Genomic DNA, 24,787 nt, shown 5'->3' with positions numbered 1-24,787 from the left:
AATATGTCTGGAATTTGTTAATTTTAACTAAGCGGTCATGTATTCTTAGAAGGCAGAACAAGATGCTACTGGACAAAATCGCAACTTTTTTCTGTTGTTGGGGCAGAATTTAAACTTTTCATGGTCTCTGGTGCTCAAAGAATAAATCTGATCACTTTGAAATTTGTGTTTAGCTGTTTTTGATTGGGAAAAGTAAAACCTGGCTGGCATCTGAGGTGCAACACCTGTGTAATTACAAAAGCAGAGTCTCCCTAAGCCTCTTGCAGAACCAGCTGTATCTAACTCATCTATGCAATGGAAGTGGTAATCTCATCTTTTTAAGCAGATGGGGAAAAACTTCCATATATTAATAGTAGACAGATCAGAAGATAAACACGTTACTAACTTAACCTGACTTCCACAGAGTTATGTTATACCCAGCATTTTGTTTCATTATTGGAAGACAGCTTTAGATTCTGGGGTAAAACTGCTTACCCGAGCTCGCTCCTAACTTGTTTTTTCAAAGACAGAATTCTTCTTTTCAGATGCTGAGTTCTGAAACTGCTGTAATGTTTTTGAGGTTTTCATGCTTAGCGCCTCTTCGGGATTAAATATATGCAATGAAATGAAATGACAACATTTTGTCTCTTTCCGTACATGTTCTAAAATACATAAAGTTACTATATTTGCCTGCTGTCTGGGTCTGACCGCTCTTAACCCTTTCACCAGCTTACATTTCTAGTGGAAAAGTTTGCAGTTCATCAGTAAGTGTAGTTTGCTGTGATGTTTTAGCTTTGATCAGTCAGTAGCAATTTCAGGAATATTTGTATTGTTGCTGGGCCGAGTGAATTGATTTGGAGGGGGGGGAGAATGGAAGAATATGTCAGGTATCATAGTGGTCCTTTACCGTTATAAAGAGTATTCTTTTAAATCTTGGTTAAACTAATTTGAAGTTTGACACTGTGTGGTAGCTTAAGAATTAAATGTTAATGGTGTACTTCTAAAATAGAACAAAATCTGTTTGTTGGACACTTGTGTTACAGTATGCATAATTACTTTAAAATTATAAGTACTCTAAGTACCTATGTGCTGGTGAATGGGTTAAACAACTCAACATTTTTCATGTTCAAAAGAAAATGCTTTATAAAAAGAGTAATTATGTACAGACAGGAAGAAACTCAAAAAATCAGTGCACCAAAATATTTACTGTAAATTCAATGAAAACATTGCTACCTAATGTCTAATCAGGTTTAAATTCTAATTCTTACATTCAGTATGTAGTTGAACTAGAGATCTGCACATCTTCTGATGAAGCATGCTGACTGTCCTGTGGAAGTCTGTCTCCAAGCTTCCTAGTAAAACTGGAATCAGTCTTAGGAGAAGCTGGAAGATGCCCGAATTATATTGCATTTACTGAAGTTCTGATCACTTAACACTGTTGTCTGTTTAGGTGAACCTGACAGAAGGGAAGTGTGGTAAATTAAAATGAGAGCTTAAAAATGTTCTAAACCAACACGCTAGGATCACCACCTTGCATTCTTTTCTGTTTGGGGCTTTGTCTCTTCCACCTGTTGGGTTCCTGTGGTGCCCAGCTGGATAGGCTTGTTGGCTGGCTGCCTCCTTTCCAGAGAACTCTTCTCGAAAGTGCTTTCAGCCACCAGGCGAGTCCGGTTGGTCTCGGCCATGTTCCCCTTTCAGCTGATCAGCAGGGTTGCTTTTGTCTCAACCATCTGCTGATGCCCTGTGAAGAAACTGCATCTGGGCAATGCTTCGAAGGCAGGGAAGGGGGAGAATTGCTTCTGTAAGAACACAAATACCACATTGGTGTAAGTGAAATTCAAGGTTACGTTCATTGCGTGGCAAATACGGGAAGGATGACATGGGAAAAAGAACTCATGCGGAAGCTGCATGAGACAGTACTGATCACCTTTTGAATCTGTTGGTCATGGTATGTTTTGATAGTAACTCAGTGTAAAGGGAATTTAATATGACTTTGAGGCCACTTGAAAGACTGAAGTGTTTGCTGGAATGAATATTAGAATCGCTGACCTTGAAACTTGTGTGGTTCGTAGAAGTTGAGTTTGCAGTTCTACGTGCGTCCTGAGGTCTTAATTTAAATAGTTTGCATAAAAACTTCTGACATTGCATGAAATAATTTGCTTGCTTGCATGGTGTGAGTATGATGTATTTGTTGTTGCTGCAGTGTCTTACTACTGGTTTTTCATTGTTTCTTTTCTCAGGAGATAACCTTGCAGAATTCAAGCCTGCAGGAACCGATGATGGTTTCACAGATTTTAAAACCGCTGACAGTATCTCACCATTAGAGCCACCTACAAAAGACAAAACTTTCCCTACATCCTTCCCTTCTCTGCCCGTTCAGTCGAAACAGCAAACACAAGCAAAGACCTCTTTGAATCTAGCAGACTTGGATCTCTTTTCCTCTACTGGAGAAAACAAGCAGCCATCCTTTCCACCTGCACTTAATACGTCAAAATCGGGCTCCTTTCCTCCACCTCCCCTTCCATCTGCCACTGCCCAGCCAGCACCCAGCAAAAGTTCAAGCTTAGGTGATGAGTTTGGAGAGTTCAACCTTTTTGGGGAATTTTCTAATTGCGCATCAGCCAGTGGACAAGATGACTTTGCAGATTTTATGGCTTTCAACAATAGCAGTGGATTTTCCGAACAAAAACCAGATGACAAATACAATGCACTTAAGCTGGAGGCCGGTCCTGTTCCTCAGTCTGGCTCATCTGCCGGCACGGTGAAGAGTGGGCAGAATTCTGTCACTGCTGCTACGCCCACCAAATACGATATCTTCAAACAGCTTTCTCTTGAAGGCTCTGGAGCAGGCTTTGAGGAGGCGAAGGACAACACGCTTTCTTCAGTGAAGAGCGATGATGATTTTGCCGACTTTCACTCTAACAAGTTTTCTTCCACGTGCAACAGCGCGGATAAGTCCCTGGTGGATAAAGTCGCAGCTTTCAAGCAGGCCAAAGAAGACTCTGCTTCTGTGAAGTCTCTGGATCTCCCTTCTATTGGTGGCAGCAGTGTCGGCAAGGAGGATTCTGAAGATGCGTTGTCTGTTCAGTTTGACATGAAGCTGGCTGATGTGGGAGGCGATCTTAAGCATGTCATGTCTGATAGCTCTTTGGATTTGCCAACAGTTAGTGGCCAGCATCCGCCAGCAGCAGGTGAGGAACTGGTTAGATTGCTCTGGTAACGTAGGTGATGGAGATTGCAGTGTTCTTCTGTGCTGAGTTACAGTATTATGCACTCGTCCTTCACTAGTGAAGGACTTCGAAATCCGTGCACCCGCTAGCCAACAGCCCCTTAGCAGGGCAGTGTTTATTTTTTGTCTTAGAAGACTATAAGTAGATTGAACAGTTTGAACTCCATGCCAGTCTATTTTTGAGATTTGACAACATCATATTACTGGTACCTGTTAGCTAGTGTCACTTAAAGGGTTCGAGTGGAAAATTTCTAATGCAAACAATGTCATTCCATTTATATTAGCAAGATGGATGGCAGAGAGTCTCACTTTAATCTCTTGGTTCCAACAAAGCATTTGGCTTGGGGACTTAACCCGCTCTGCGCTTCTAAAACGGTAGGCAGAACACTAATTTGTGCTGTTAATGAAGAGCTGTCTAATCAACAACACTAGTATATTCCCGTTACGGTGGGGCTTAATCGGTGTAGCCAGTGTTTTGCAGGACTGCAGGTAGAAGTATTGCATATACTTTTTAGAGTTAAAACCCTCATTGGAGTAATTGTGCAAAGGGCCTATAAATGCTAGTCTCAAGATTGATAGCTTTTGGACCTAAATTTAAAACCACGGGACTTTCACTTTATCCTTATCAGGTTTTCACCTTCTTTAATTTCCCTTTATGAAAATACTCCTGAGAGTGAATTGACCGCCTCTGATCCGATTGCATATCACGAAACAGATTTCCCAAGTGTCCTGCTTTTTCTTTTCATATGTACATAGGAAGATAAGATGTAGTTAAATGTTCTGTGGCCTTCAATAACATGTGAACCACTACTGTGTTCTAGCGACAAGTATTACGCAGTCAGAGGCTTTTCTGAACGGGGCGGGGAGCATACAAACTGTAAACGTACAAGCTATTACTGCAAGAATTGGTTATTTCCATATGAAATATTTCTTCCATTTTTGCAGATATGGGTAGAGAAAATACACAGTACTGTAATTTTGCATTATATGATATTTTTAAGTAGGGGAGAGAATTGAGTTGGCAACTTTGACATGGAAGATACTCTATAACAGGGTAAAAAATATCAGGAATAATTTATTAGCAAAGACATTTAATTTTCATATTACTGCTTGGTAAAATTCCAAGTCGAGTGAGCTGTCAAAAACGTAGCACCTACAGTGTATTCTTGAATGTTTACTTTGGTTTTGAAAGCACTTTTTCCTAATATTTTTCTAGCCTCTTTTGGTGGTAGTTTGACTTATGTAGCTCTTCTACAGGATGTGAGCTTTTGCCACAGAAATCAGTGATGAAGAATTGCCGTTTGTGGCAGGAAAGACTTTTTTGGTTTGTGTAAAGGGGTTAGCCGATCATGTGCTTGTTGCTGAACTTTTGAACTCTGAAGTATTGATTAGAAGCTATTTTTATTAAACTTAAGTCTGTATTCTCCTATGGTGCCAAGCTAGATGTTTTTCCATGGGGAGAGTTTTACTCCATTCAGCTGGGTTTCGATCTCGTAGCGGAGCGTGCTCTGGACGATCTGCTGCGATTACTTCTGTGCTCCTGTGTTCCCTTATGTATGTTTGATGCATCTCAAGCTATGAACTGCTGATGTTCAAGTCCTTTTTTTCAGTTTACATAAGTTAAAAAGCAGATTTTTTTTTTTTCTCTTAATTTTCTTTGATCTGTAAATCTAATGTCAAAAAGGGACAGTATCCCTTTGTCATCCTCGCTGCTGAGAAACGGGAGACTAGTCACTGGGAACCGGGTGTTTGCAAGCTCCGTGTAGCAGCTCCAGGGAAGCAGCAGCGGGGCGGAGGTGCCGGTAAATGATCTGGCTGTTCTGACGTACCGATACAGAGGGCTTTATCCTTTGGCTATTGAGATTGCACGTCGCATGGCTTCCAGGTATAGGTAGGTTGCTTACGCTGGGAGTTGGAAAGAAACCATTGCTTCCCAGACGATGGACTTTGGTCTCTGAGGGAAGAAAGGTTTTCAGTTTTGCTCTCTCCAAAGGGGATACTGTCTCTTTAAACTTTGCTATAATTCTTTGTGGGGAAGGTAGATTATATACTAATGTTGCCTGATCTCTCTTGCATTTACTTCGCATAACCCTTTGAGCACTGGCTGCATGCTGTTAGTTTCAACCAGGCTGCTTCTTTTAAACCAAATTTACGTTCCACTCCAAGACGAAAGCATTTTAATTAGCACTTCGTCGTGTTGTATGAACCGAACTTGTTCTGCGTCCTGCTGAACGTCGCAGAGAGAGCATACCCTCGCCCGGGTATTCTCAAAGGGTTATCCATTTGCTGCACTTACAAATCTGTAAAGTACCTTTTTCTTTGGCATTATTGGAGATCTCTGTATATTTTAATCGACTTCAGGTTTTTTGCTGCTTTTCTAATGTCTAATTTCAACTAAACATTTCCTGTGTGAATGTGCCTTCTCAGACCTGCTTTGATATCTCTCTTCTGCAAGTATTGACCTGCATGCTTTATTCTGATAACGCCCTTACGAGCTCCTATGTATCACTATCTTTTGTGATCTGTAAGTCCTGCTGTGTTAATAAATATTATCTTGGCATATTTTGAAAATGTGGGGATGTGTGTGATTTGTTGCAAACCAGCAGTGTATCTCTCTTTCCTGAAAAACACAAAGTTTAAAGTTATAGTATCCCCTTCAGCTGGCGGCGTGTGGGTGAGCTTCTTTCTCCTCTTCCAATGCTTTGGCCTCTCTCCCTGTGCACTTCTGAAACTTTACATATCAGGCTAAATAAGACTTTTTAAAAGAGCAGTTTTTGAGAGGGCTTGAATAGAGGCAGTGTGTGGATGGCAGGGTTGTTTCTGTGAGTTGGTTTTGAGGGTACGGTGGTAGTTCGGGCTGAAGACAGAAGTACTGTTTGCTCTGTCCCGTTGTCTCCTCGGCTGGACTTCCCTGCTGCCAGCCAAGGACAGGAGATGCCTTTGTGAAGGGGACTGACTGAAAAAATGTGTTGCTGTCTAGGCCTTTCTGAGCAGGAGCCCATTAAACAATATTCTGATATTTATTTAGCTAATCTAGAGTGAGCTACTCGCTGCCCCAGAGTCAAGGGCCCTGCTTCCTTTTTCTGTTGGGGAAGTCCTGGTTTACTGACCGCTGCAGATCTGTGTCGTGTGATGATGTCGCTTCGAATTCCTCCAAATCCTGGGCCATTAACAGTTTGGGGTTAACATCAGATGAGCAGACAAGGGTAAAAAGCTAAAAATAATGGAGATGTGGAAGAAAGTTAAAGCGTTACGCCAGTGCAAATTTGGTTTCTGTGGTTCCTTGCCACATAAGCAAAAACCAGTCCAGAAACCAGAATATGTTTTTTTTCTTCTTTACACCAATCTTGAGAGACTTAGAGGGAAAAAAAAGGAAAAAACCAACCCAACAGCCCTCTTTCATTCTGGAGAACCAGTAGGTTATGCCTAGCCCTAAAGCTTTTGAAACCAAAGGCTTGAACATGAACCTGAGAGAGTGAATTCTGCAGGGCTCGCACTCTTAGTGTTTGTTCAGTTAATCACACCTGGAGGAGGGAGAGCACCGTGCAGGAATATCCTTTATTACGTTTTTGTCCAGACTTGACAGTCAGATTCACTTGCTTGCTCTCATTTGGTGTAATTCTGCAAACAGAAGAGCTTACCAGCGCTTTTTTATCCTGTGCTGGCCTCCAGCTGTGGAGGGTGCGTCGGTGCTGCCGAACGCCTCCCAAGCGGGGCCCACGGGCGCAGGGACACAGCGGCTGCCGGGGCGGCTGCAGGACTGAGCCGAGCCCTCTCCCCGCTTCCAGTGAGAGCTCAGGGGATCTTTGTTCTGCTGTGAAACATTGTTTACCATGGTAATTAAATAATTAGCAAATTCGTTAATTCCACAAGTTTGCAGGCTCTCCTCTACTTTGTCCTTCATTTTTATTTATCTTGTAGTCAGCATTCTCGACAGTTTCCACCTTAGCAGTGCTAGCTCCTGCCGTTCTTCAGCGAAAGTAAATGGGAGTAACTCCCTTCTCGTCAACGCTGCTCCAGACTTCGCCGGCTGAGAAATGGGCTTTGAATGTCCCTGGTTGCTGATAGGTGTGGCACAGGTAGCAGCAGTACGTACAAGCCTCCGTATGCTTCCAGTTTCATCTCCGCCCTTGCCAGGTGAAGCCCCCCGGGAAGCGGTAAGGGGGTGGTGCCCGTCCCCATTCAGCCTCTGGGCTGCTTGCTCCGGCTGCTGGTGATGTCCCAGTGGAACAGCTCTGGGCTTGGTGCCTGGATGCTGTTCTACCGGGAGCAGAACTGGCTACCGCCTGCATAACCCTGACAACCCAAAAATGACACAGGAGCTATGCGTATCCATCAGAATTTAATATAAACTGAAATATAAGAACTTGAAAGTCTCCTATGTTGATTAAAATCACTAAATACATTATAATCTTCTGCATGGTCTTTTTCAGTTTTCTTTAGAGTGTCACTGATGCTATGAAGGGTTTTTCTTAGATGATCAAACTGCTGACACTGAAGGCTCCAGCTTGTAAATTGCCTCTAGCCATAACTTAATCCTTGTTAGCTGAAATAAATTGTTATAGTTGGCTCAAATGAAGGATGTCAAGTTTCTCTGTAGATGAGATAACACTGGGAAACAGTGTTTTAACTGTATTTCATCCTCTGTCAGTACTCTCCCGTACATTCCTTGGCAGCTGTTGCCCTGCCTCTCGCCAGCAGCTGCGTGGCTGGCTGGTGTAGCTGTAGCTGTCCCCAGGGGATGACCAGGCAGCCTGGGCTGGGGATTCGATAGTTTGGAATGGATGGAAAGTAAAAGGTAAATATTTCAAACCTTTTGCGCTGGAAGAAACACAAATTAGGTTTTGTTTCCGAACCTTTCGGAAACTTGCCGCACTCCAACCTGACACTGTGAAGATCACTTTTTCCATTCTCGGTCCGCTAGAAAGTGTTTTTAAGGAAAGGAAGTGTGGTTACGTGTATTTGAATGGATTGGACTTTGATTTTTACAGCCATGCCCCCACTGTAAGTGCTTTGAGACTCTCCATCCCGTCTGTTTAACCTGGGGTGTGTTCTGTGGTGTGACCAGTGCAAAGCGGACGGTGCGAGTGACATGTGGCTTTAGCTCTGTTGGCAGTAAGAGCTTTTGGGTTTTCATAGCAGAACTAAACTCCAGTCTGCTGTGTTGTTTCTGAAAAACACCACAGAATTACTACTGAGATGACCAAGGAATACTGTTTTATGACAATATATTTCACTGAATTCTGTGTATGTATCTCTTGTGGTAGGATTATAGGATTCCTAACGCCTGCTCAGTTCCAGATTTGCTCTGCTTCGCCAAGGAATTTGCCATAGACTCTCCAAAAAATGCTAACCAAGAGATCACTTTAAACCTTACAAAAAAGAGATGGCGTATCCGCAAAACAAAGCGTTTTCATAGACTTTTGAATGGACCTAGTCTTTGCTTGTTTTTTTTAGAAAAAATTGGATGCTTCTCAGTTCAGATTCTGTTCTTACTAAAGGTGTCCTGCAGGAGGAAATGGCAGAAGCTCCGTAGCATCTCTCTGTGCTAAGTCTGATGCTCAGTTCGAAGCTATTCATTTTTTTCCCCACTTATGCGTCTCTTTCTTTGAAAAAAAAATAGCACCGATACACATGCATCTCTCTAAATTTGGAATTGCACTAACAGCAAAATGCAGCTGTGTATTACATCAGAGGCAATAACTGCAGCCTTTAGCTGGAGCTCTTTTATTCATTAGACATACCTGTGGTCTTTAAGAAAAAGGCTGTTGGAGGAGCAGTTCTTAACATTGCTTAATAGAACAATCTTTTTGCCACTAATAAAGAAACCTGCAGCATGAAGAGCTCTGTAGGGTCAGCCAAGAAGTGCTTTTCACATGTCAGCTGCTGCTTCGCGTACTGACCGGGTGGTGAGGGGCTCTGCTACCTGGCGGGGGAAGAACGCGCCTCTCCCTTGTGCAGCGAGCGTGCGAAGAGCTCCGAGGAGCCTTTAGCTGCATTGTGGCTCTGACAAAGGTGACGGTTTGACTTCCTCTGTTCCAAAACCTCCAACCTGTGCCACACAGATTCTGTGAAACGCAGTGCGTGGCGTAGCAAAACGTTGGGGTTGTTAGCAGTAGAATCAAAATTCTTACAAAAGCTCGTTTGCCTTGGATTCTGGACAGTTACACCTACATTCTTATTTTTCATGCTTTTCAATAAATCCTTTTAAGACTGCTTCAGCTGTAAACACTTTGTCTCTGACCACAGTATTTTTCCTGTAATATAATACTCTTAGGAAAGCTTATTCACTGGCGTAATCCTTTCGTAGCTACCCAAAGAAATAAAATTTATAGAATTGAATTATTGCATTTAATCTCGGCTCTTATACCTGTGCGGATGGGTTTCGTGTCTGCCTGAATTCGCACAGAGAATCTTGAATCTTAGTTTGTGAATAATTAAAATAATGTTCTGCCTTCCCTGCCACGACCTGTTGATTGCAGGTGAAGCACGGGGAGCTCGGGAGTCCCGCCGCAGCCCGCTGCTGATTCTGCCCGTCCCCGAGTCGGGATCAGATCCAGAGGAGTCGCTGACCTGGTCTTTTCGGGCGTGTTTTCAGCTCAAACTCTTAGCGGTTATCAAAGAAATCATTCACAAGAGAATGTGAATGAGCAGGTCTTCACAGTAGGATCATCACTCTTTCTTTTGATTTCCTCTGAACACCGAAACAATAGCGATGCTTAAATCTTTGCTGGGCTTTGGAGTCAACACAAATTGAAAAAAAAAAAAAAAAAAAAAAGAGGTTGCCTGGTACGCTGTGGTATGTCCAGGATCCCAGGATTAATTACAGTTGGCTAACATTTTGTAGGTTATCCTGGCGCTCTCTTTAATGCCAGCGAAGCTTTCATTTAACTTCTTTAAACAAAACCGTGTATTTGAGAGCACAAGGTGTGGTTTCTTGTGATAAATTACCGATCCCTTGCAAGTCAGCTCCTTTTCACCTCGGAGCCTTCTTTCTATTCAGTTTTGCCATGAGCAGGTGATTTCATCTCTCGTCTGTTTACCCTTCTGTAAACTGCTTGCTCTACAAATTTAATATTCGAATGGCACTTTGAAATCTCGCTGCGTGGATGCAGGGTGCTCAGGTTGGTTGTCGAGATGCTGTCACGTGCAAAGGCAGCGGCTGCAGGAGGACTGTCCCTTAGGAAGATCTGACAGACGCCACGCCTCGCTGCCCCGTCGCAGGGGGCCTGTTGTAGTAGTAGCCATGAAACTCTATCACTGTATTGTACGTTTGTTGGACTTCTTAATTAGCTGTGTACGTGGGTCATGCCTGGAAAGCAGCCGAAAGCGTAGCGTGCTCTCCCCTTCCGGTGAAGTGAATAAACGAAGGCAGAAATGTTCTGTTGAAGTGGCTTGCTGGTGTGGCCAGATCGAGTAAAGAGGGCAGCTGGAGAGTCAGCTTGTTCCCACCCTGGCTGTGTTCCGCGCACGCTGCTGTGACGGCGTGCCAGCCAGTTCAGACCGTAGCGTTTGTCGGAAGATCTCAGCTAAAATGCTGTTGGGAGGATGTATTTTCTGGTTGGGGTTTGCTTCACCTCGAGCCCGTTTGCCCCTAGGCACTGAGCAGCGGCTGGATGTCTAATCCAAACTGACAATTGTTAATGCTGGAAAACAAATGCCAAACCTTGTATAGTGGGGCTTTTTTTTTTTTTTTAATGCTTTAATGAGAACTACCCAGCCCCTGGTTCTCTGTGCCTTCGCTCTGGATCAGTCTCAGTCTAAACGTGAGGGATCAGTTGAATGAGTGGCGGACAAAGCCCGGCAGACCCTGGTCACTGGGCAGGCTCCCTTGCTGGCTCTCATGTAAGCGCCCGGGCTATATCTCATACCTGCTCACGGCAGTGAGAAGAACCTATTGGCCCATATAATTGCCAGGTGAGTATAAATGTTTGGAGCTTTCTGCAGAATAATTGGATTTTTCTCTATATTTAACTGAATAAATAGTTTGTGAAAGTTAAAACACGATCCTCCAATATTCATCTCATTCCTGGAGCCTGTAAGTTTGAAGAGTCGGCCGTGCAGCACTGCAGTACCTGTGATAAGCTTAAACAGGATTTCTATTTTTTAAAAATTCTTGCAGCGCATTTTTATACATTATTTGTATCAAAGCATGAATATAAAATTAAAGTGTATTAATACTTTGTTGGAGGGAATGGGAAAGTTAGCCCAGCTTTCTGTGTGGTTGGTTTTGATAAGATGAAGTAATGCGATAAGCTGTTTGCACTGGTAATGTTTGCATTTTGATTGTAGATTCTGCAGCCAGCATCAGAAACCCGAACTGGTGATCTGTGCAGTCTGTACCGTCTAGAAACATTTATTTTTTTTAGTGTTTCTTCACTACCCATAATGGGATGGTGACTTTCAGCTTAAAATATTAGGCAATATTCAAAGGTCAAGGCTTACATTTATTCAACGGGGAATTATTCTGTATTAAACGCTTAGGTATTTTTCAGCTTATTTTTGTGCGAACTCTGGTTTCAGCCTCATTAAAAGAACACTTCACTGTGTTTGCTCTTGCAGTTCTTTAAGACTCCTAGCAAGTTGCTGTTGTTTGTATACAGTGTAGAGAAACTAACATTTGAACTTCAGCTTCTAATTGTAGGGGTTTGTTTTTCTCAGATACAGATGACTTAAAATGTGCCCCGTTTGGAAGCTATAACAGCGGGTCTGCGGTCAGCAGCCTGGCAAGCTATGACTGGTCCGACAAAGACGACAGTCAGCAGCAGGGCAAGAAGCTCTCCTCCTTTGTCCAGTCCTCAGGAAGTGGATCCTCTGCAGCTACTTCTGTCCTTCAGAAGAAGGAGACCTTGTTTGGCAGTTCAGAAAACATTACCATGACAACAGTTTCCAAAGTGACAACCTTTTCTAGCGAGGATGCTTTACAGGATGTTTCCTTTGCAGCCTTTGCAAACTTTAAAGACTCTGGACTGATATCCAGCGCTCCAAGTGACGATGACATTGGAGACTTTGGTGATTTTGCAAGACCTTCATCAGAAGCACAGGATGCCGCAGCAGCCGCTGACACGAATCCGGAGGCAGACCTGCTTGCCAGCGGTATCTCCTCTGAACTGCGAAGAGAGTCCACAGATGACTTTGGAGAATTCCAAAGTGAAAAGCCAAAAATCAGCAAGTTTGACTTCTTGGTGGCAACTTCCCAAGGCAAGGTGAAATCTAGTGAAGAAATGATCAAGAGTGAGCTGGCTACCTTTGACCTGTCTGTTCAAGGTAAGCCTGCTCTGGGGGCAGGAACTTCGTAAGGGGTATGCTTATCAAAGGCTAATTTTTCTAATCAAATTACAAATTAGCCAATGGGGATTGTGCCAAATACTACTGGAAACAACCTGAGTCTTCTCATTGATTTCTGTTGCGTTTGGAGCAGGTCTTGTTCTAGGAGAAAAAAAACCTTTGGGCCAAAAAATTGTAAGAGTTGAGGAGCTGGGGAAATTTGCACCAGTCACCAAGTAAATAGAAGGCTTTGTTCTTCTGGAGTAGTGATGCATCCCTTGCTACCACTTTGTTCATTTTAAGTAGTCCATGCCTTTATGAGTAAAAGAATAACTTGTTTCTATCCTAACTTTTTAGGGTCTCATAAAAGGAGTTTAAGCCTAGGTGACAGAGAAATAAGTCGCTCTTCACCTTTACCAGTTTTGGAACAGCCATTTAGAGATCGTTCAAATACTCTAAGTGAGAAACCTGCTTTGCCCGTCATCAGAGACAAATACAAAGACTTAACTGGGGAAGTTGAGGTAAGGAATTACCTGGAATACAAGTAAATCAGCAATGGCTTTCATCAGCGTGATATTAAGGGTGTTCTGTATCCCAACTCTTTGGTACTTTAGCTATTTGAATTTAGGGTATGATTCTAAGATGGCATCTGGGTAAGGTTAGATATGATATGTGCAATACAGACTTTTTGCCCATTCATGTACATTCCTCCTTCTGAAACTAGTTGTAACTCCCAGAAATCAAATTTTAGAGTTCAGGTGCAAAGAGACTATTTAAAGAATAGGGGAAAAATGAGGAATATGTATGTTAAAAGTTATCATAGCTAATCTGCAAATAGTCTCTTAAAATACCTGTCTACTGTATGTCTACTGTGACAGGCAAAAGGGAAACGTGTGTAGGGACGAGATTCAGACTGTCCTTTTCTTTCAAACAGGAAAGTGAGAGGTATGCGTACGAATGGCAAAGGTGCTTGGAGAGTGCCCTGCAAGTAAGTGCACCGTCTGCCCCGAAACCTTCCCCTCCTTGCAGCAGCTCCCGCTCCGTTCGGCGTTTGAGGCCATACGGGCATAGAGAGGGTGGGAATCAGCCCCAGTGGCTTACAGTTTTTAAACCCCAAGCTGTCACACAGCAGAAGCGTTACCCCCTCGGCTGAAGATCCCATGCTAATCTCCCTGTCGCTTGTGATTCGTTTGGCTTATGCCTAAATTTTCAAGTGAACTGGGTAGGTTGGGGTTCCTGTGGCTGGGGTGCCCGGCAGGCGTGTTGTTCGGGGCATTGGCTCCTCAGCAGATTTTGAGAAACGGGCTTGTGCAACGTGCTGTGCGGAGAGGCCGTTCCTCTTCTGGTAAGGGGTGTCAGATGTTTCATGGCCAGATGCGTTTTCCTTGAAATTTCTTCTTTGCATTTGAGTATTAGACAGCCAGAGCTGTGAATGCTGTTATTAAACTAGATGGCAATGCATGCAGACTCTTAAAACTATTATTTGGGTAATGAAAATATTTGGGGGAATACATTAAGGTTTTAAATGTTCATACTTTTCGCCTGATCTACTTACAGTTACAGGGTGAATATATAAAAACATGATGGAGTCTGGCAATTATTTCTTATTTAATTTACCTTATTTTTTGTACAACAGTTTCTGTTGGGGGCAATCTTGTTCATAATAAATATTTTAAGGTAGATAACACCATCATTTTATGAAATTTATTTCCACCAGGTCATAAAGAAAGCAAATGATACCTTGAATGGAATAAGTAGTTCATCCATTTGCACTGAAGTTATCCAGTCTGCTCAAGGCATGGAATATTTACTAGGTATGTTTGAATTCACCATGTCTCTTACATTGAAAGTTCTCTGAAGAACAGAAAGATATAATCACTGCTTCCAAAATGGTATTATTTTTTAGCTTAATCTTTGCCTGCATCAAAATAACGAACAACTCTTCTGCTACATAAATGTAACTGCTGCTTTGAAATAACCGTCCGTGACCACCTTTCCTGCGCCGTGCCTATTTTGTGCTATTTCCAAGTCAACCTGTGCTTGCAGTGAATTCTCTGCCATCCTCCACTGCGTGTTTTGTATCAACAGGGGTTGTTGAAGTGTACAGAGTGACAAAGAGAGTTGAGCTGGGTATCAAAGCAACTGCTGTTTGTAGTGAGAAACTCCAGCAGCTGCTGAAGGATATTGATAAAGTGTGGAACAACCTCATCAGCTTCATGTCCCTCGCTGCTTTAACGGTAAGACCAAAAATAAGAGATGTCTTTACTAAAAGAAACGTCATAATGAGATGTAAAGTGACTTCATGGGGTGTCGTAACTTTACAGTCTGTATTTTTCTCTTGCAAAATGGAAATGCGCTTATTTATGCAATCCAGCTTAAAGCTTTCTGTGAGAAAACTGTTATTTATGTGCAGGCACGATATTATCTTTCTCAGTGTCTTAATGATTTAGATGGTATCCTCTGCGTCTGTGGACCTCAGCAATAAAGGAAATTTAGTAAAATTAAATAAGCCATTTTATGAAGCCAGAATAACGTAGACACGTCTTTGTTATATCCCTGCAATTAGTTTTCATGCTCACAACACAAGAGCACACAGTGTAGCAACGCAGGAATAACTGAACTGTTTTCCATTCCCTCTGCCTTTGGAAGTGCCTGGGTTTGTTTTGGTTCCTCCTACAGACTAAATAGCTTTTCCTCCTCTGAATAGAACTGCCAGAAAAAGCTCCGTTGCTCTGAGACAGCCTGGTGGGAGCTCGAGAGCTTTCTCCACAGCTGGGCTAGCGTTACAAGGAGGGGCGGTGAGGGGCTGTCTGAAGGAAGGAGCACCCCATGGGAAGGGTCTGCAAAGGGACTCGGAACCAGAGGGGCACATTAGGGCCAGCTCCAGTGTACACACAATTAGAAGGCAAAAAAATCACCTTGTCATTAAATACTTTGCACTTTTTTTTGTGGGTATGTTGCAGGAAATATGGTGTGCAAAATTACTTTAACCACGGCAAAACTCATATTTTTAGGGAATCGTCCATCTGTAGGTGCTTGATATCGGATCCCTTTAACTCAGTACACGCCTAAGGAGCCTTTAACTCTCAGTTAATATCAGTACATCACATCAAGCAGCAATAAGTAGATCATTACCATAGTTATGTTTTCACAGAATGTTTTAATTTGTGGCTTCCTTCTTGCAATACAACTATGGCCACGAAAGATTTTTGCTCCCCGATGAACACTTGTTTATAAATAAGGCCCAGAGTGCTTGGTTTCTGCTTGAAATGGCCACCTTCAGCTCGCTGTCATTCCCTGCAAAACGGGTATTGGAAACGGTCGGTTCCTTTTTACACACCTTTCACACGTTTTAAGCCTCCCCAGCGCAAGCGGCGGTGGCGAGCAGGTATTTTTGGTGACGTCCTGTGTTGCACAAAGCCTGTCGTAATATAAAATTTACACTTTCAGTATTTCACTGCTTGGCAGATGAAGTTGGTAGACTGGGATTCATCCGTTTGATCTCTGGCATTGCTGATAGTAACAATCTAAAAAGCTATCGGGATCCTCTCCTGATTTAAGCAAGTGGATTAACATTTAGTTCTTAAAGTGCTTTTCCCTGGAAGATTATAGGGATTACCTTCAAGTCCAAAGCTTGGCTACATGTTCTCCGAGCTGCAGCAGTCCAGATAAATTTTAAACACGCTAGGAGCTGTGAGTAATGGCTTCTCATGCACGCAGAGTGCCTCTGAAGTTCGCTAAGAGCCAGGGATGCCCGTGGCTCTCCAGATCGTCCCTTCCTGTTCCTCTCCTCCACCTGGGTCACTGGGAGGGCTGGAACCCGCACCTTCCTCCCTGGCTGCTGCAGCCACCCATCCCAAATGATGCAGAAGTGCCAATTAGGTTGAAGTATTCTAGCTCAGAGGCATGTGCTTGCAAAGGTTAATTTTATCTTTTAAAGGATGTTTGTGTTGTTACAAGGTAATTTTATGCACAGCCTTGTGGTTTTTCACTGCGAATTACAGGATGACCTTCTCATTTGCTTCACTCATGCATCTGGTAAACAAATATTAGAGTGCCTTTATTAATTTGATTGATCTACTTAAAGTGTGTTTTTTTTCAGGATTCCAATTATTCTCTAGCCATTCTCTAGCAGGGGAGCGTGATCAGCATACCTAGAGTGTGGATGGAGAGCACACGTGTGCTGGCAGCACACCGGGCGCTTTAGGCTTCTTGCATTTCTAATCATTGTTTTTATTTACATGACTATCTTCAAGCAAAACTTCAACAGTTTTGTACCGTCCTTTTGCAAAGTTTAAATTATCTTTTGTCTTGTGGCACAGAAAAGTGACTATATTCATTTATTACTTCTTCGCAGGCTTATTCTCCCAACCTTTGCCTGTCTTTAGCCTGAGCTTGCGTCCGGCTGGTGACCTGAATTCTTCTGTGGTGTGGTTAACCTTAATATCCCATTTTGTACTGCTGTGCCACATTCTAGCTTCAGAAAAACCTTCAGAAAGAATAACAACTGCCCTTTTTTGATCAGGCAATAATAGGGAATTCAGGACAATAAACACCGATAGAGACACCACTTCAAATACAAAGCAGTGAAAGCTGTGCTGGCCGATGCCGCCTTTCCTCGCAGCTGCACAAACAGTCGGCGCGTACCGCTGTTTGTCTTCGTCCAGGTCTCAATGCGCCGCAGCTGAAATGTCGCGGCCGCCGCCTGGGCTCTTTCCTGAGGAGTTTCTTCCCCTTTTGATGTGGGAATGTGGAACTTAAGAATTCCTTCCTTTGTAGTCTAGCCCTTTTTCACGAGCTTGAGTGTTATAAATTGATGCTGATGGAGATTGCATAGCAGGATTGCAAATGGCTGTGATTAAATCACGCATCAGTTTATGAGAAAATGGACTGTGTCTTCTCGGCCGTGTCGCCGGTGCGATGCCATGGCTCTCGGCAGCAACCAGATCGAGAATTTTACTCACGATGTCTGAAACTTTTTCAGTCACTGAAAATGCTTAAATTTTCTTGTCTCGTTTCTTTAGCCAGATGAAAACTCACTGGATTTCTCTTCTTGTATGCTGCGTCCAGGGATTAAAAATGCCCAAGATCTTGCCTGTGGTGTGTGCCTCCTAAATGTGGATTCAAGAAGTAAAGTAAGTATAATGGCCTCTACTGTTAGACTCATTTTTAATTTACAGTTTGGGCTTTCATTTGGGCCTTGGGTGTATTTAAAAAAATTTCACGGCTATAATTTGTAACTGGAATTGGCAAAGGCAAAATCTGACCTGTAGGTGGGACTCAAGTAGTCAGTGTCCTGCAGTCACTGGGCTGTGGGTGTGACACAGATGTGGACAAAGGGCTGAGTTAAACTGCTCATAATGGGGAAGAAACTGGGATACCAAGACTTAAAAAGTGTATGTATTTGTTAAAATCTAAAAATATTTTAATGACTTTTCTTTATGGAATGTATCTCTGAGGATCACCAGGAGGGGACTATGGCAGTTAGCAGAGCTGGGAGGGAATCCCAGGATATGTACAGAGGAATGCCAACCAGTTAACGTATATCGGCAGTTTTGCTGACTTTTTGGTTTCAACGTTATTTCAGAAAGAAGAGAAACCTGTGGAAGAGCTTCCTAGAAAAGTATGAATCTGTAAAAACCACATACTTTATAGAATCATTCTTAGTTGAGTGTGGAAGGCTGAGCTGCTAATGGGCTTTCAGCTGTCATTCTCAATTGTACCAATCATGAATCCTTTTCTTCTAGTCATTTTTTGTGGCCGTAACACTTGATCTGATCAACTAACATGCTCTAGAGCCTCCCCCCTGTCTCGTCTGCATGCTCGTATCTTGTGAATAGCTTTCTGGTTTTGTGCTACTTCTGTTGTGTGGTAGAAAATTCACTGCAGTGAGTTTCTGAATTGGTAGCTGCCTGTGTGTCTGTCGCAGAAGAGGGGGGACGGTGGGGGTTTTTTTTTTTTGCTACAAATGTTGACTTTGGGCTATATGTAGTAGGCAGTGGCATTTTTAGAAATCTCTGCAGGAGATCCAGGGTGTGGGGAACAGGGTTAGAAGAATTTTTTTAAAAGAGGTAGCTGTGAAGCTGTGGCAAGTATCTCCTAGCAACAAACACTGAGATGTTTTAAGCTTGCTCATGGCTTCACACGCTCTATTCAGAAGCTCCTATTGTAAAGCAGGTTTAATTAGCAGAAGAAAGTAGATCAAATTCAACTGGAAATAACAGTAATATGAAGAATTGCACCTGCTTAAATCACAGCAAAATTTGACCCAGCGAAATAAAGGCAGTAGCTCCCTCCTGGCTGGCAGGAGCAGCTTGTGTCTGGTGCGGAGGTGTAGCAGAAGATGCAGGAGGGAAGGTGAGTGAGTTGCCAGGCGCCAGATCAGGCAGCATGCTAACCAGGTGGCTGCCTTAACGCGGGGTGTCACAGGCAAAGTACGCATCAGGTGCGATGGCTGAAGTCTGTGCCCACCCGCCGTCGCTCTGCAGACTAAAATAAAGTACTGCTTATTGGGTGGTCTGTCCCGGGTGAGAGGGTCCCACCGTGCGGTGCCGTTCCGGGGTGATACCTGTGCAGTGTCCGTGTGCCACTCCAGTTTCTCGATCCTGGAGTAGAGGGGACCATCACACTTGTTTCAATTCTTGTTATTTTAGGCCTTCAATTCGGAAACGGATAACTTCAAGCTGGCGTACGGAGGGCACCAATACCATGCAAGCTGCGCAAATTTCTGGATCAACTGTGTGGAGCCCAAGCCTCCGGGTCTCATTTTGCCAGACCTGCTCTGAAAGCAGCGGCGCTGCAGATGGAGCACCGGGTCTAATAACGCAGGACACTTGGGGTAAATTGTGTGATAGGGTAGGGGGGGAGGCTTGAGGTGTGGTTAGTGTTTGAAACGGTTCGGTCTGATTTTTGTATCGTAACGGGTTAAAGCCACTGTCACCGACAAACTGCTCATGAAGAATTTCACTTGCAATGGCTGGGGTTTCAGAAATAACCAGAAAAAAGTGTAGTGTGGCAAAAAATGTGGCATTTCAGTCTTTCTCAAGAGAAAAGCGGGTTAGTCTTGGTAGCGAACCGCTCTGCTAACGAAGTCCCTGAACCTCTGAGAGAGGCCAGTACCCAGCTTCCAAGAAAAACTGAAACGCTAGACTGATTTGCATGGAAGTGAGCACTTAAATACTTGAAGTACGTATTTGCAAACAAATCTTTTCTTTAATGTTTTTGGTATGTGGACCATGATGCTTTCCTTTAAATAATGGCTGCTATACTGTTAGAATGCATGCAATCCACAAGTCACGGTGACTTTCAAGGCAAAATGAATTCTTGACTTCGAAGGAATGAGACTGTGGAGAACCGTTGTGTGTTTGTACTTCCACTGTTCTGTGGTGTAAATTATACTGTATTCAGAGGCCTAGCTGGGGGATCAGGACGCAGAAAAGCTATGGAGATTTCCCCTATCATAGCTGGAGTGCAGGCAGCTGGATTTTAAAGCTTGTAGTCTTGTAAATCCTAGACAAACTCCTTCCTTGGACTTGTCCTGAGCTGCAGGTATGATTTGTTGGGTTTCACCTGACCCTTTGGTAGTTGTGTGGCTGCATCACTGATGAAAATTGGTCTCCACTCGGGCAGCGTGCCGCTCCCCTGTAGAGATCACCTTTTTTGTATGTTAATATGCTTTTCTTGATGGGACGACTGTGTGTAACTTGTGCAATCTAGTGCTATCTGTAGTAACGTGTTTCTCTGACTCAGAGCTGGCAGCACAAGATGGCCCTCGGCTCCTGCCACAGGTGGGTGTGCCTTCACGCCGAAAGCCGCTCTTCTCGAGCAGGCTGCTGGTTTCTGAAGCAGGCTGTTTTCTGCAGCAGGCTGCTGCGCACGCGCCGTGCCGTTGCGGAGGGTGGGCCCGCCTGTCCGGACCGAGGGAGCTTGGTAGCACTGGCTGACACAGAACCCTACCCATACATCCAAACTACCCCGTTCTCTCTGCAGATACGATATCCAGACGGCAGAGCCGTCAGCTTTAGTGCTAGTTACAGAATTCTAAACCTAATGCGAGCTTTGCGACGTGATTTTATGAGCCTTCCCCCTACAGAGGCTTACTCAGCCGGCAGTGAGTGAGGTGGGGTGTACATCCGTCGGGTACAGCTTGCTGCTTAACTCTTTGGCTCAAGTTTCTCGGATCTCTGGAAAATCTCCCTTCTCTCCAAAGATGCCAACAGCTTTTCCAAGCTAATCTTGCCTCCATTATAAGTAGCTGACACTGACCGGTGGTTATTTGCTGAAACAGAAATTACAATGAGGAAAAAGATGCTTCGTATGAAAAAAAAAAAAAAGAAAGGCTTAGTTATACGAAACTATTAATTATACCAAATGAAAGAATCTTGGCTAATAGGAGTGCTAGGTGTCTGACCCCTTATTTACACAAATTAAAACACATCTTCCTGCTGCCTGAAATTAGCTCATTCATGAAACAAGCAACCTGTGCCTCCAGTCGCAGGCTCAAGCTAATCAAGCGGCCGATTTTCAGCAGCGTGGCAGTGGCTGCCTGCCTTCTCTTGCCCAGTAATTACCAAAAGCAGGGCAGGCTCTCACTGCCTGCTCTCTGTTGCGTTTATTAGGTGTGAAATAGTCCCAGCAGTCAGCACCGTCGCTTCTGGTTTTCCCTCGTAGTCGGGGCTGCCGTGTCCATCGCCGGCGCGGGTGTTCCCCCTGATGTCTGGGGTCTGCTCCGCACGCTGAGCCGGCGCCCGCTGGTGCGCCCGGACTTACAGCAGCCCCTGAGCGTTGTCCTGACTCCGTCGCACGCCTCGCCCGGCTGCTAGCGAGGGGACCTCTCAAGTGGCTTGGAGCATCTGGCTGACGCGGAGGCTGCTGCTTGTGAAATGCTATATTGGGAAAAGGGAGTTGACTGTTAGCGTGGGTTTCCACCACGGCTCCCGAACGCTTAGCTAGATAGGATTTTTTTTTTTTCCTAATTAAAAGAGAACGCCACAAATAAGAGGCCACAATGTGAAACTTAAAGCGACCAGTATTTCAAATACCGTACCAGCTATATTGTCATTGAAGCATCTTTCAGTGATGTTTTTCTTGTACTTGTTAACGTACTTGTTAAGCAAGTAAGTTCCCTCTCAAAGATGTATCCAGCGTGTCTCCTGGTCCATAAAAATAAGGAATCGACATTTACAATTCTAATTGCAGCAGAGCTTACTGAAGTATGGCACTGCTGCTTGCTTGCTCCCCACAGCAGGGAACGCAGCAGGCGATACCCCCGCCTGCGTGGCAAGCAGAAGGCGTTCTGAACCGAACACCTTTACGTCATGGGAGCGCACCGAATGTTTTGCGTGTAGATGCCCTCGATACCGGCATTGCACAACGAGGACCATCTCCCTGACGTGTCCCAGTCACTGCCATGACTCACTGTTGCATTCGGCGTCCTCTCAGATCTTACGCCGCCAGCCAAAGCCCAGGGTCCTTGCAGTCGGTATCCAAGGTTACCGCATTTTCTACAGTGCGTTGTCACAGACCACGTTCCCCTGCTTCCTTTGCACGCAGGCGAAGGGACGCGCTGCCTTTCGCATTGGCCATGTGGAATTTAATAAATGTAGCTCCTTTTCCTGCATGTATCTTTCGCTAGAAAAAAGTGAGAAACAGAGTTTTCTTTTTTTATTTAATGTATGTGTTCTCTGGAGCTGCCGTGGGATTACCTATGGAAAGTGATTTTTCTATATATTTGTGTATATTTGGAATTTTAAGAGATTATTCGCTTGGTTATTTAATGTATTTATCACTTTGCCCAGCTGTGTTCCTGACGCTTTGTGCTGTCTTGGCGTGTGCAGCTTTCCCGTGGCGGTGAGTGCTGGGGAGGGAACCGACCGCTCCAGCCCCTTCCCCTGCCCATCGGCTGCCGTGCTCGGCGCTGGGCATCCCCCGGGCTTGCCGACCCGTGTCGGCTGCGGCCGCGTGCAGGTTGGTTGCGGCGTGGGGATCGTTACGTCCTGCGCGTGACCGTGCTGCTGGCTGCTCCTCGCTGGCAGCAGCTTCTCGTCACCGGGGTTTGCTCTGAGCAGCTCCTGTCGTGAGACTCGTGCAGTACGTGAAGGGATGGTGAAGTTTGACCTAAGGTTGAGAAGCAGCTCATGAAAACCCGAGGAATGCTCTGATTTCTACTTAGCCACATGTCAGACTAATTACACTTGAAACAAAACCTGCCTTTTCAATAAAAGCTGCTATTGTACAAACGACGTCTTCTGAAGGACTTTTTTGCTCTCTTGGCCTGTGTTTAATCCCTGTTCTCAATATTAAAATACGAATGTCATCACGTTATGAAGAAAAGTGGTCAGAAAACTTCTTTTATGTTGTGACTCTTCCCTCTATGTGAATGCTGTTTGTCTTCTAGAAGTGTTCTGCGATTCGTAGGTGGAGCTGTTCCCGTTTGTGCGATGCTGGAGCCACTGCTGGTACTGTCAGTCCAATGAGAAGAAGTGTTACGAATTGACTTTGGTACGTTGCTTACTCCCGTCGTTCTTGCAATGGTTTGTAAACCCTTTGCTGAGATGCAAACCTTGTTTTCAATAAAGAGCTCGTTTCGTATCTGACCGGCCCGTGAAGTGGCTTCTTCCAGGGCGCAGCCTGAAGAGAACGCTGCTCTTGCTGCTTGCTGGTCCCCAAAGGTTGTCCCCCCAGTAACAACCCCGTGGGCGCCTGTCCAGAAATACCCGGGCCGGGGAAATCTTCCCCTGAGCCAGGAGAAGCCTTGAAGGGTTGGCCAACAGCGCCTCAAACATCACGAAGCTGTGTAAGAGAAACCTTCTTTGCGGCTGGTATGTGCAAGATGTCTCACCGAATAACACCGAAAATACTCTTCGAGAGTGGAAGATAGCGACCGTTTGGAAGAGCCCGTGGGGAGCAGGAAGAGCAATCTGCCCCTCAAATCCAGCTGGGGAGCTGACAGCGACCCGGAGCGAAACTGCTGCGCTCTCGTCTTGGGCTCCTGTAGATCTGAGGATGCTGAAAAGCTGGCTTTTGGGAGGGGAGAAACCGCTCATGTAAAATATCTCTTGTTGGAATGAACACAAGAGGAGCTTTGGCAAAGAAATACCTACAGGGATCAGTACCACTGCACTTCTCCGCCATAGAATCTCTAATGAGTATTTCAGGTGAATTCTTTATTTCCTAATGTGCTTTATTAGGCGATTACAGCTTTTATAGGTCTAACTTTCTCTTCTGTTTAAAAGGCAGTCTTGATGCTTTCTTGGCTGAACACTGGTATCTTCCCCTCCCCTGGGTACCAGGGCAGCGTGTAGATGAAGTCTATAGAACAATTCAAAGTGGAGAATTTTTACCTTCCAGTTTTTATATAGAAAATACTGCTAAATTATGCATAGTCTGGTTTTTTTAGGTAAAGTTTAATTTTGCAAGCAGATTTCACTTTTTAGTATTTTTTTTTCCCTTTGAAATGTCGTGCTTTCAGCATACCTCCAGACTAATGATTAGTCTTGATTTTTAATCCGCAGTTCCTTGTCTTACCATTCCCCTGGCTGCAGTTTAGCTCGTGATAACAACAGAGAGATGAGTGGCGTGGAGTTTTTTAATGGCTGGCCCGTCTCCTCTGTCTGCCTTTCTGTCCCTGACGCCAGACGCAGCCCTGAAGCGCGCAGCTGATGGCAAAACTCGCTTTTATTTCAGAGGGCCGGAACCTTGCTCCTCTGCAAGGGCAGGAGCCGACCCCCCGCCAGCGCCGGCTGCGCTCCGGGCTTGTGCTGCTGGAGGGCACCGACATCTGCGCGTCGATGTTGTCGGGGAAAAACTGGTGGCGAAGCGTCTGGGGGCTTTTCTGTGGGGTTTTGTCCGAGTGCCTCCCGGGTAGCGGCCAAAGGAAGGGTTTGCAGGGGGAACGGGCACCGAGGAGCGGTCCCTGGGGCTGTGGGTGCCCTCGCCGTGCCGAGGGGGCTGCAGGGACCCCTCACCGTGCTGTCTCGCGCAGGTTTGGCACCGCTGCACTTTGCTGAACCCATGGCCACGTCCCTGCCCGTGGGGTGCGGAGGGCTCTCACGGGCCACCAAACCCCCCCAGGAGTGGCCTGGGGGCTGCTGAAAGCCTGTGAGCTCCTGCAGCGGTCCTGGCCGACCCTGCTGGGCCCGGAGCCCGGCAATCACCGAGCACCCTCGCCTTCCCCGGCGAGGAGCTTCCCGCGAGGGCCGTTTGCCCGGTCTGGTAGAACTCTTGTGTCTGCGGTAAATTTGACACCTGACTTCTGGGCCAGAGCTGATGGAAGCTCCGTGCCAAGCGCGCTCTGATCTGGACTTTTATTCC

The 24,787-nt window shown here is 44.9% G+C and overlaps 1 protein-coding gene across 5 annotated transcripts in view; it reads left to right on the top strand.

The window, feature by feature from the left end:
- The window catches only part of SYNRG (synergin gamma), a 43,339-nt gene extending 19,985 nt beyond the window's left edge, over positions 1 to 23,354 (top strand). For 2 of the 5 annotated variants that reach the window (XM_075439900.1, XM_075439899.1), the window contains 9 exons: positions 2,220 to 3,170; positions 11,870 to 12,475; positions 12,833 to 12,996; positions 13,410 to 13,463; positions 14,193 to 14,289; positions 14,564 to 14,712; positions 17,500 to 17,610; positions 18,063 to 18,098; positions 19,129 to 23,353. In XM_075439900.1, coding sequence (XP_075296015.1) covers positions 2,220 to 3,170; positions 11,870 to 12,475; positions 12,833 to 12,996; positions 13,410 to 13,463; positions 14,193 to 14,289; positions 14,564 to 14,712; positions 17,500 to 17,610; positions 18,063 to 18,098; positions 19,129 to 19,260 — 2,300 coding nt within the window. In that variant the 3' untranslated portion in view covers positions 19,261 to 23,353. Of the gene's footprint in view, positions 1 to 2,219; positions 3,171 to 11,869; positions 12,476 to 12,832; positions 12,997 to 13,409; positions 13,464 to 14,192; positions 14,290 to 14,563; positions 14,713 to 17,499; positions 17,611 to 18,062; positions 18,099 to 19,128 lie in introns of all 5 variants that reach the window. The other 3 variants (XM_075439897.1, XM_075439898.1, XM_075439901.1) reach the window with 3 other exon arrangements.
- Positions 23,355 to 24,787: the final 1,433 nt, after the last annotated feature.

This window comes from Opisthocomus hoazin, chromosome 20, assembly GCF_030867145.1.
Source record: "Opisthocomus hoazin isolate bOpiHoa1 chromosome 20, bOpiHoa1.hap1, whole genome shotgun sequence".
Taxonomy (NCBI): domain Eukaryota; kingdom Metazoa; phylum Chordata; class Aves; order Opisthocomiformes; family Opisthocomidae; genus Opisthocomus; species Opisthocomus hoazin.
Note: the sequence above shows the minus strand (reverse complement) of the source record. Positions and strands in the feature narration are given on the sequence as shown.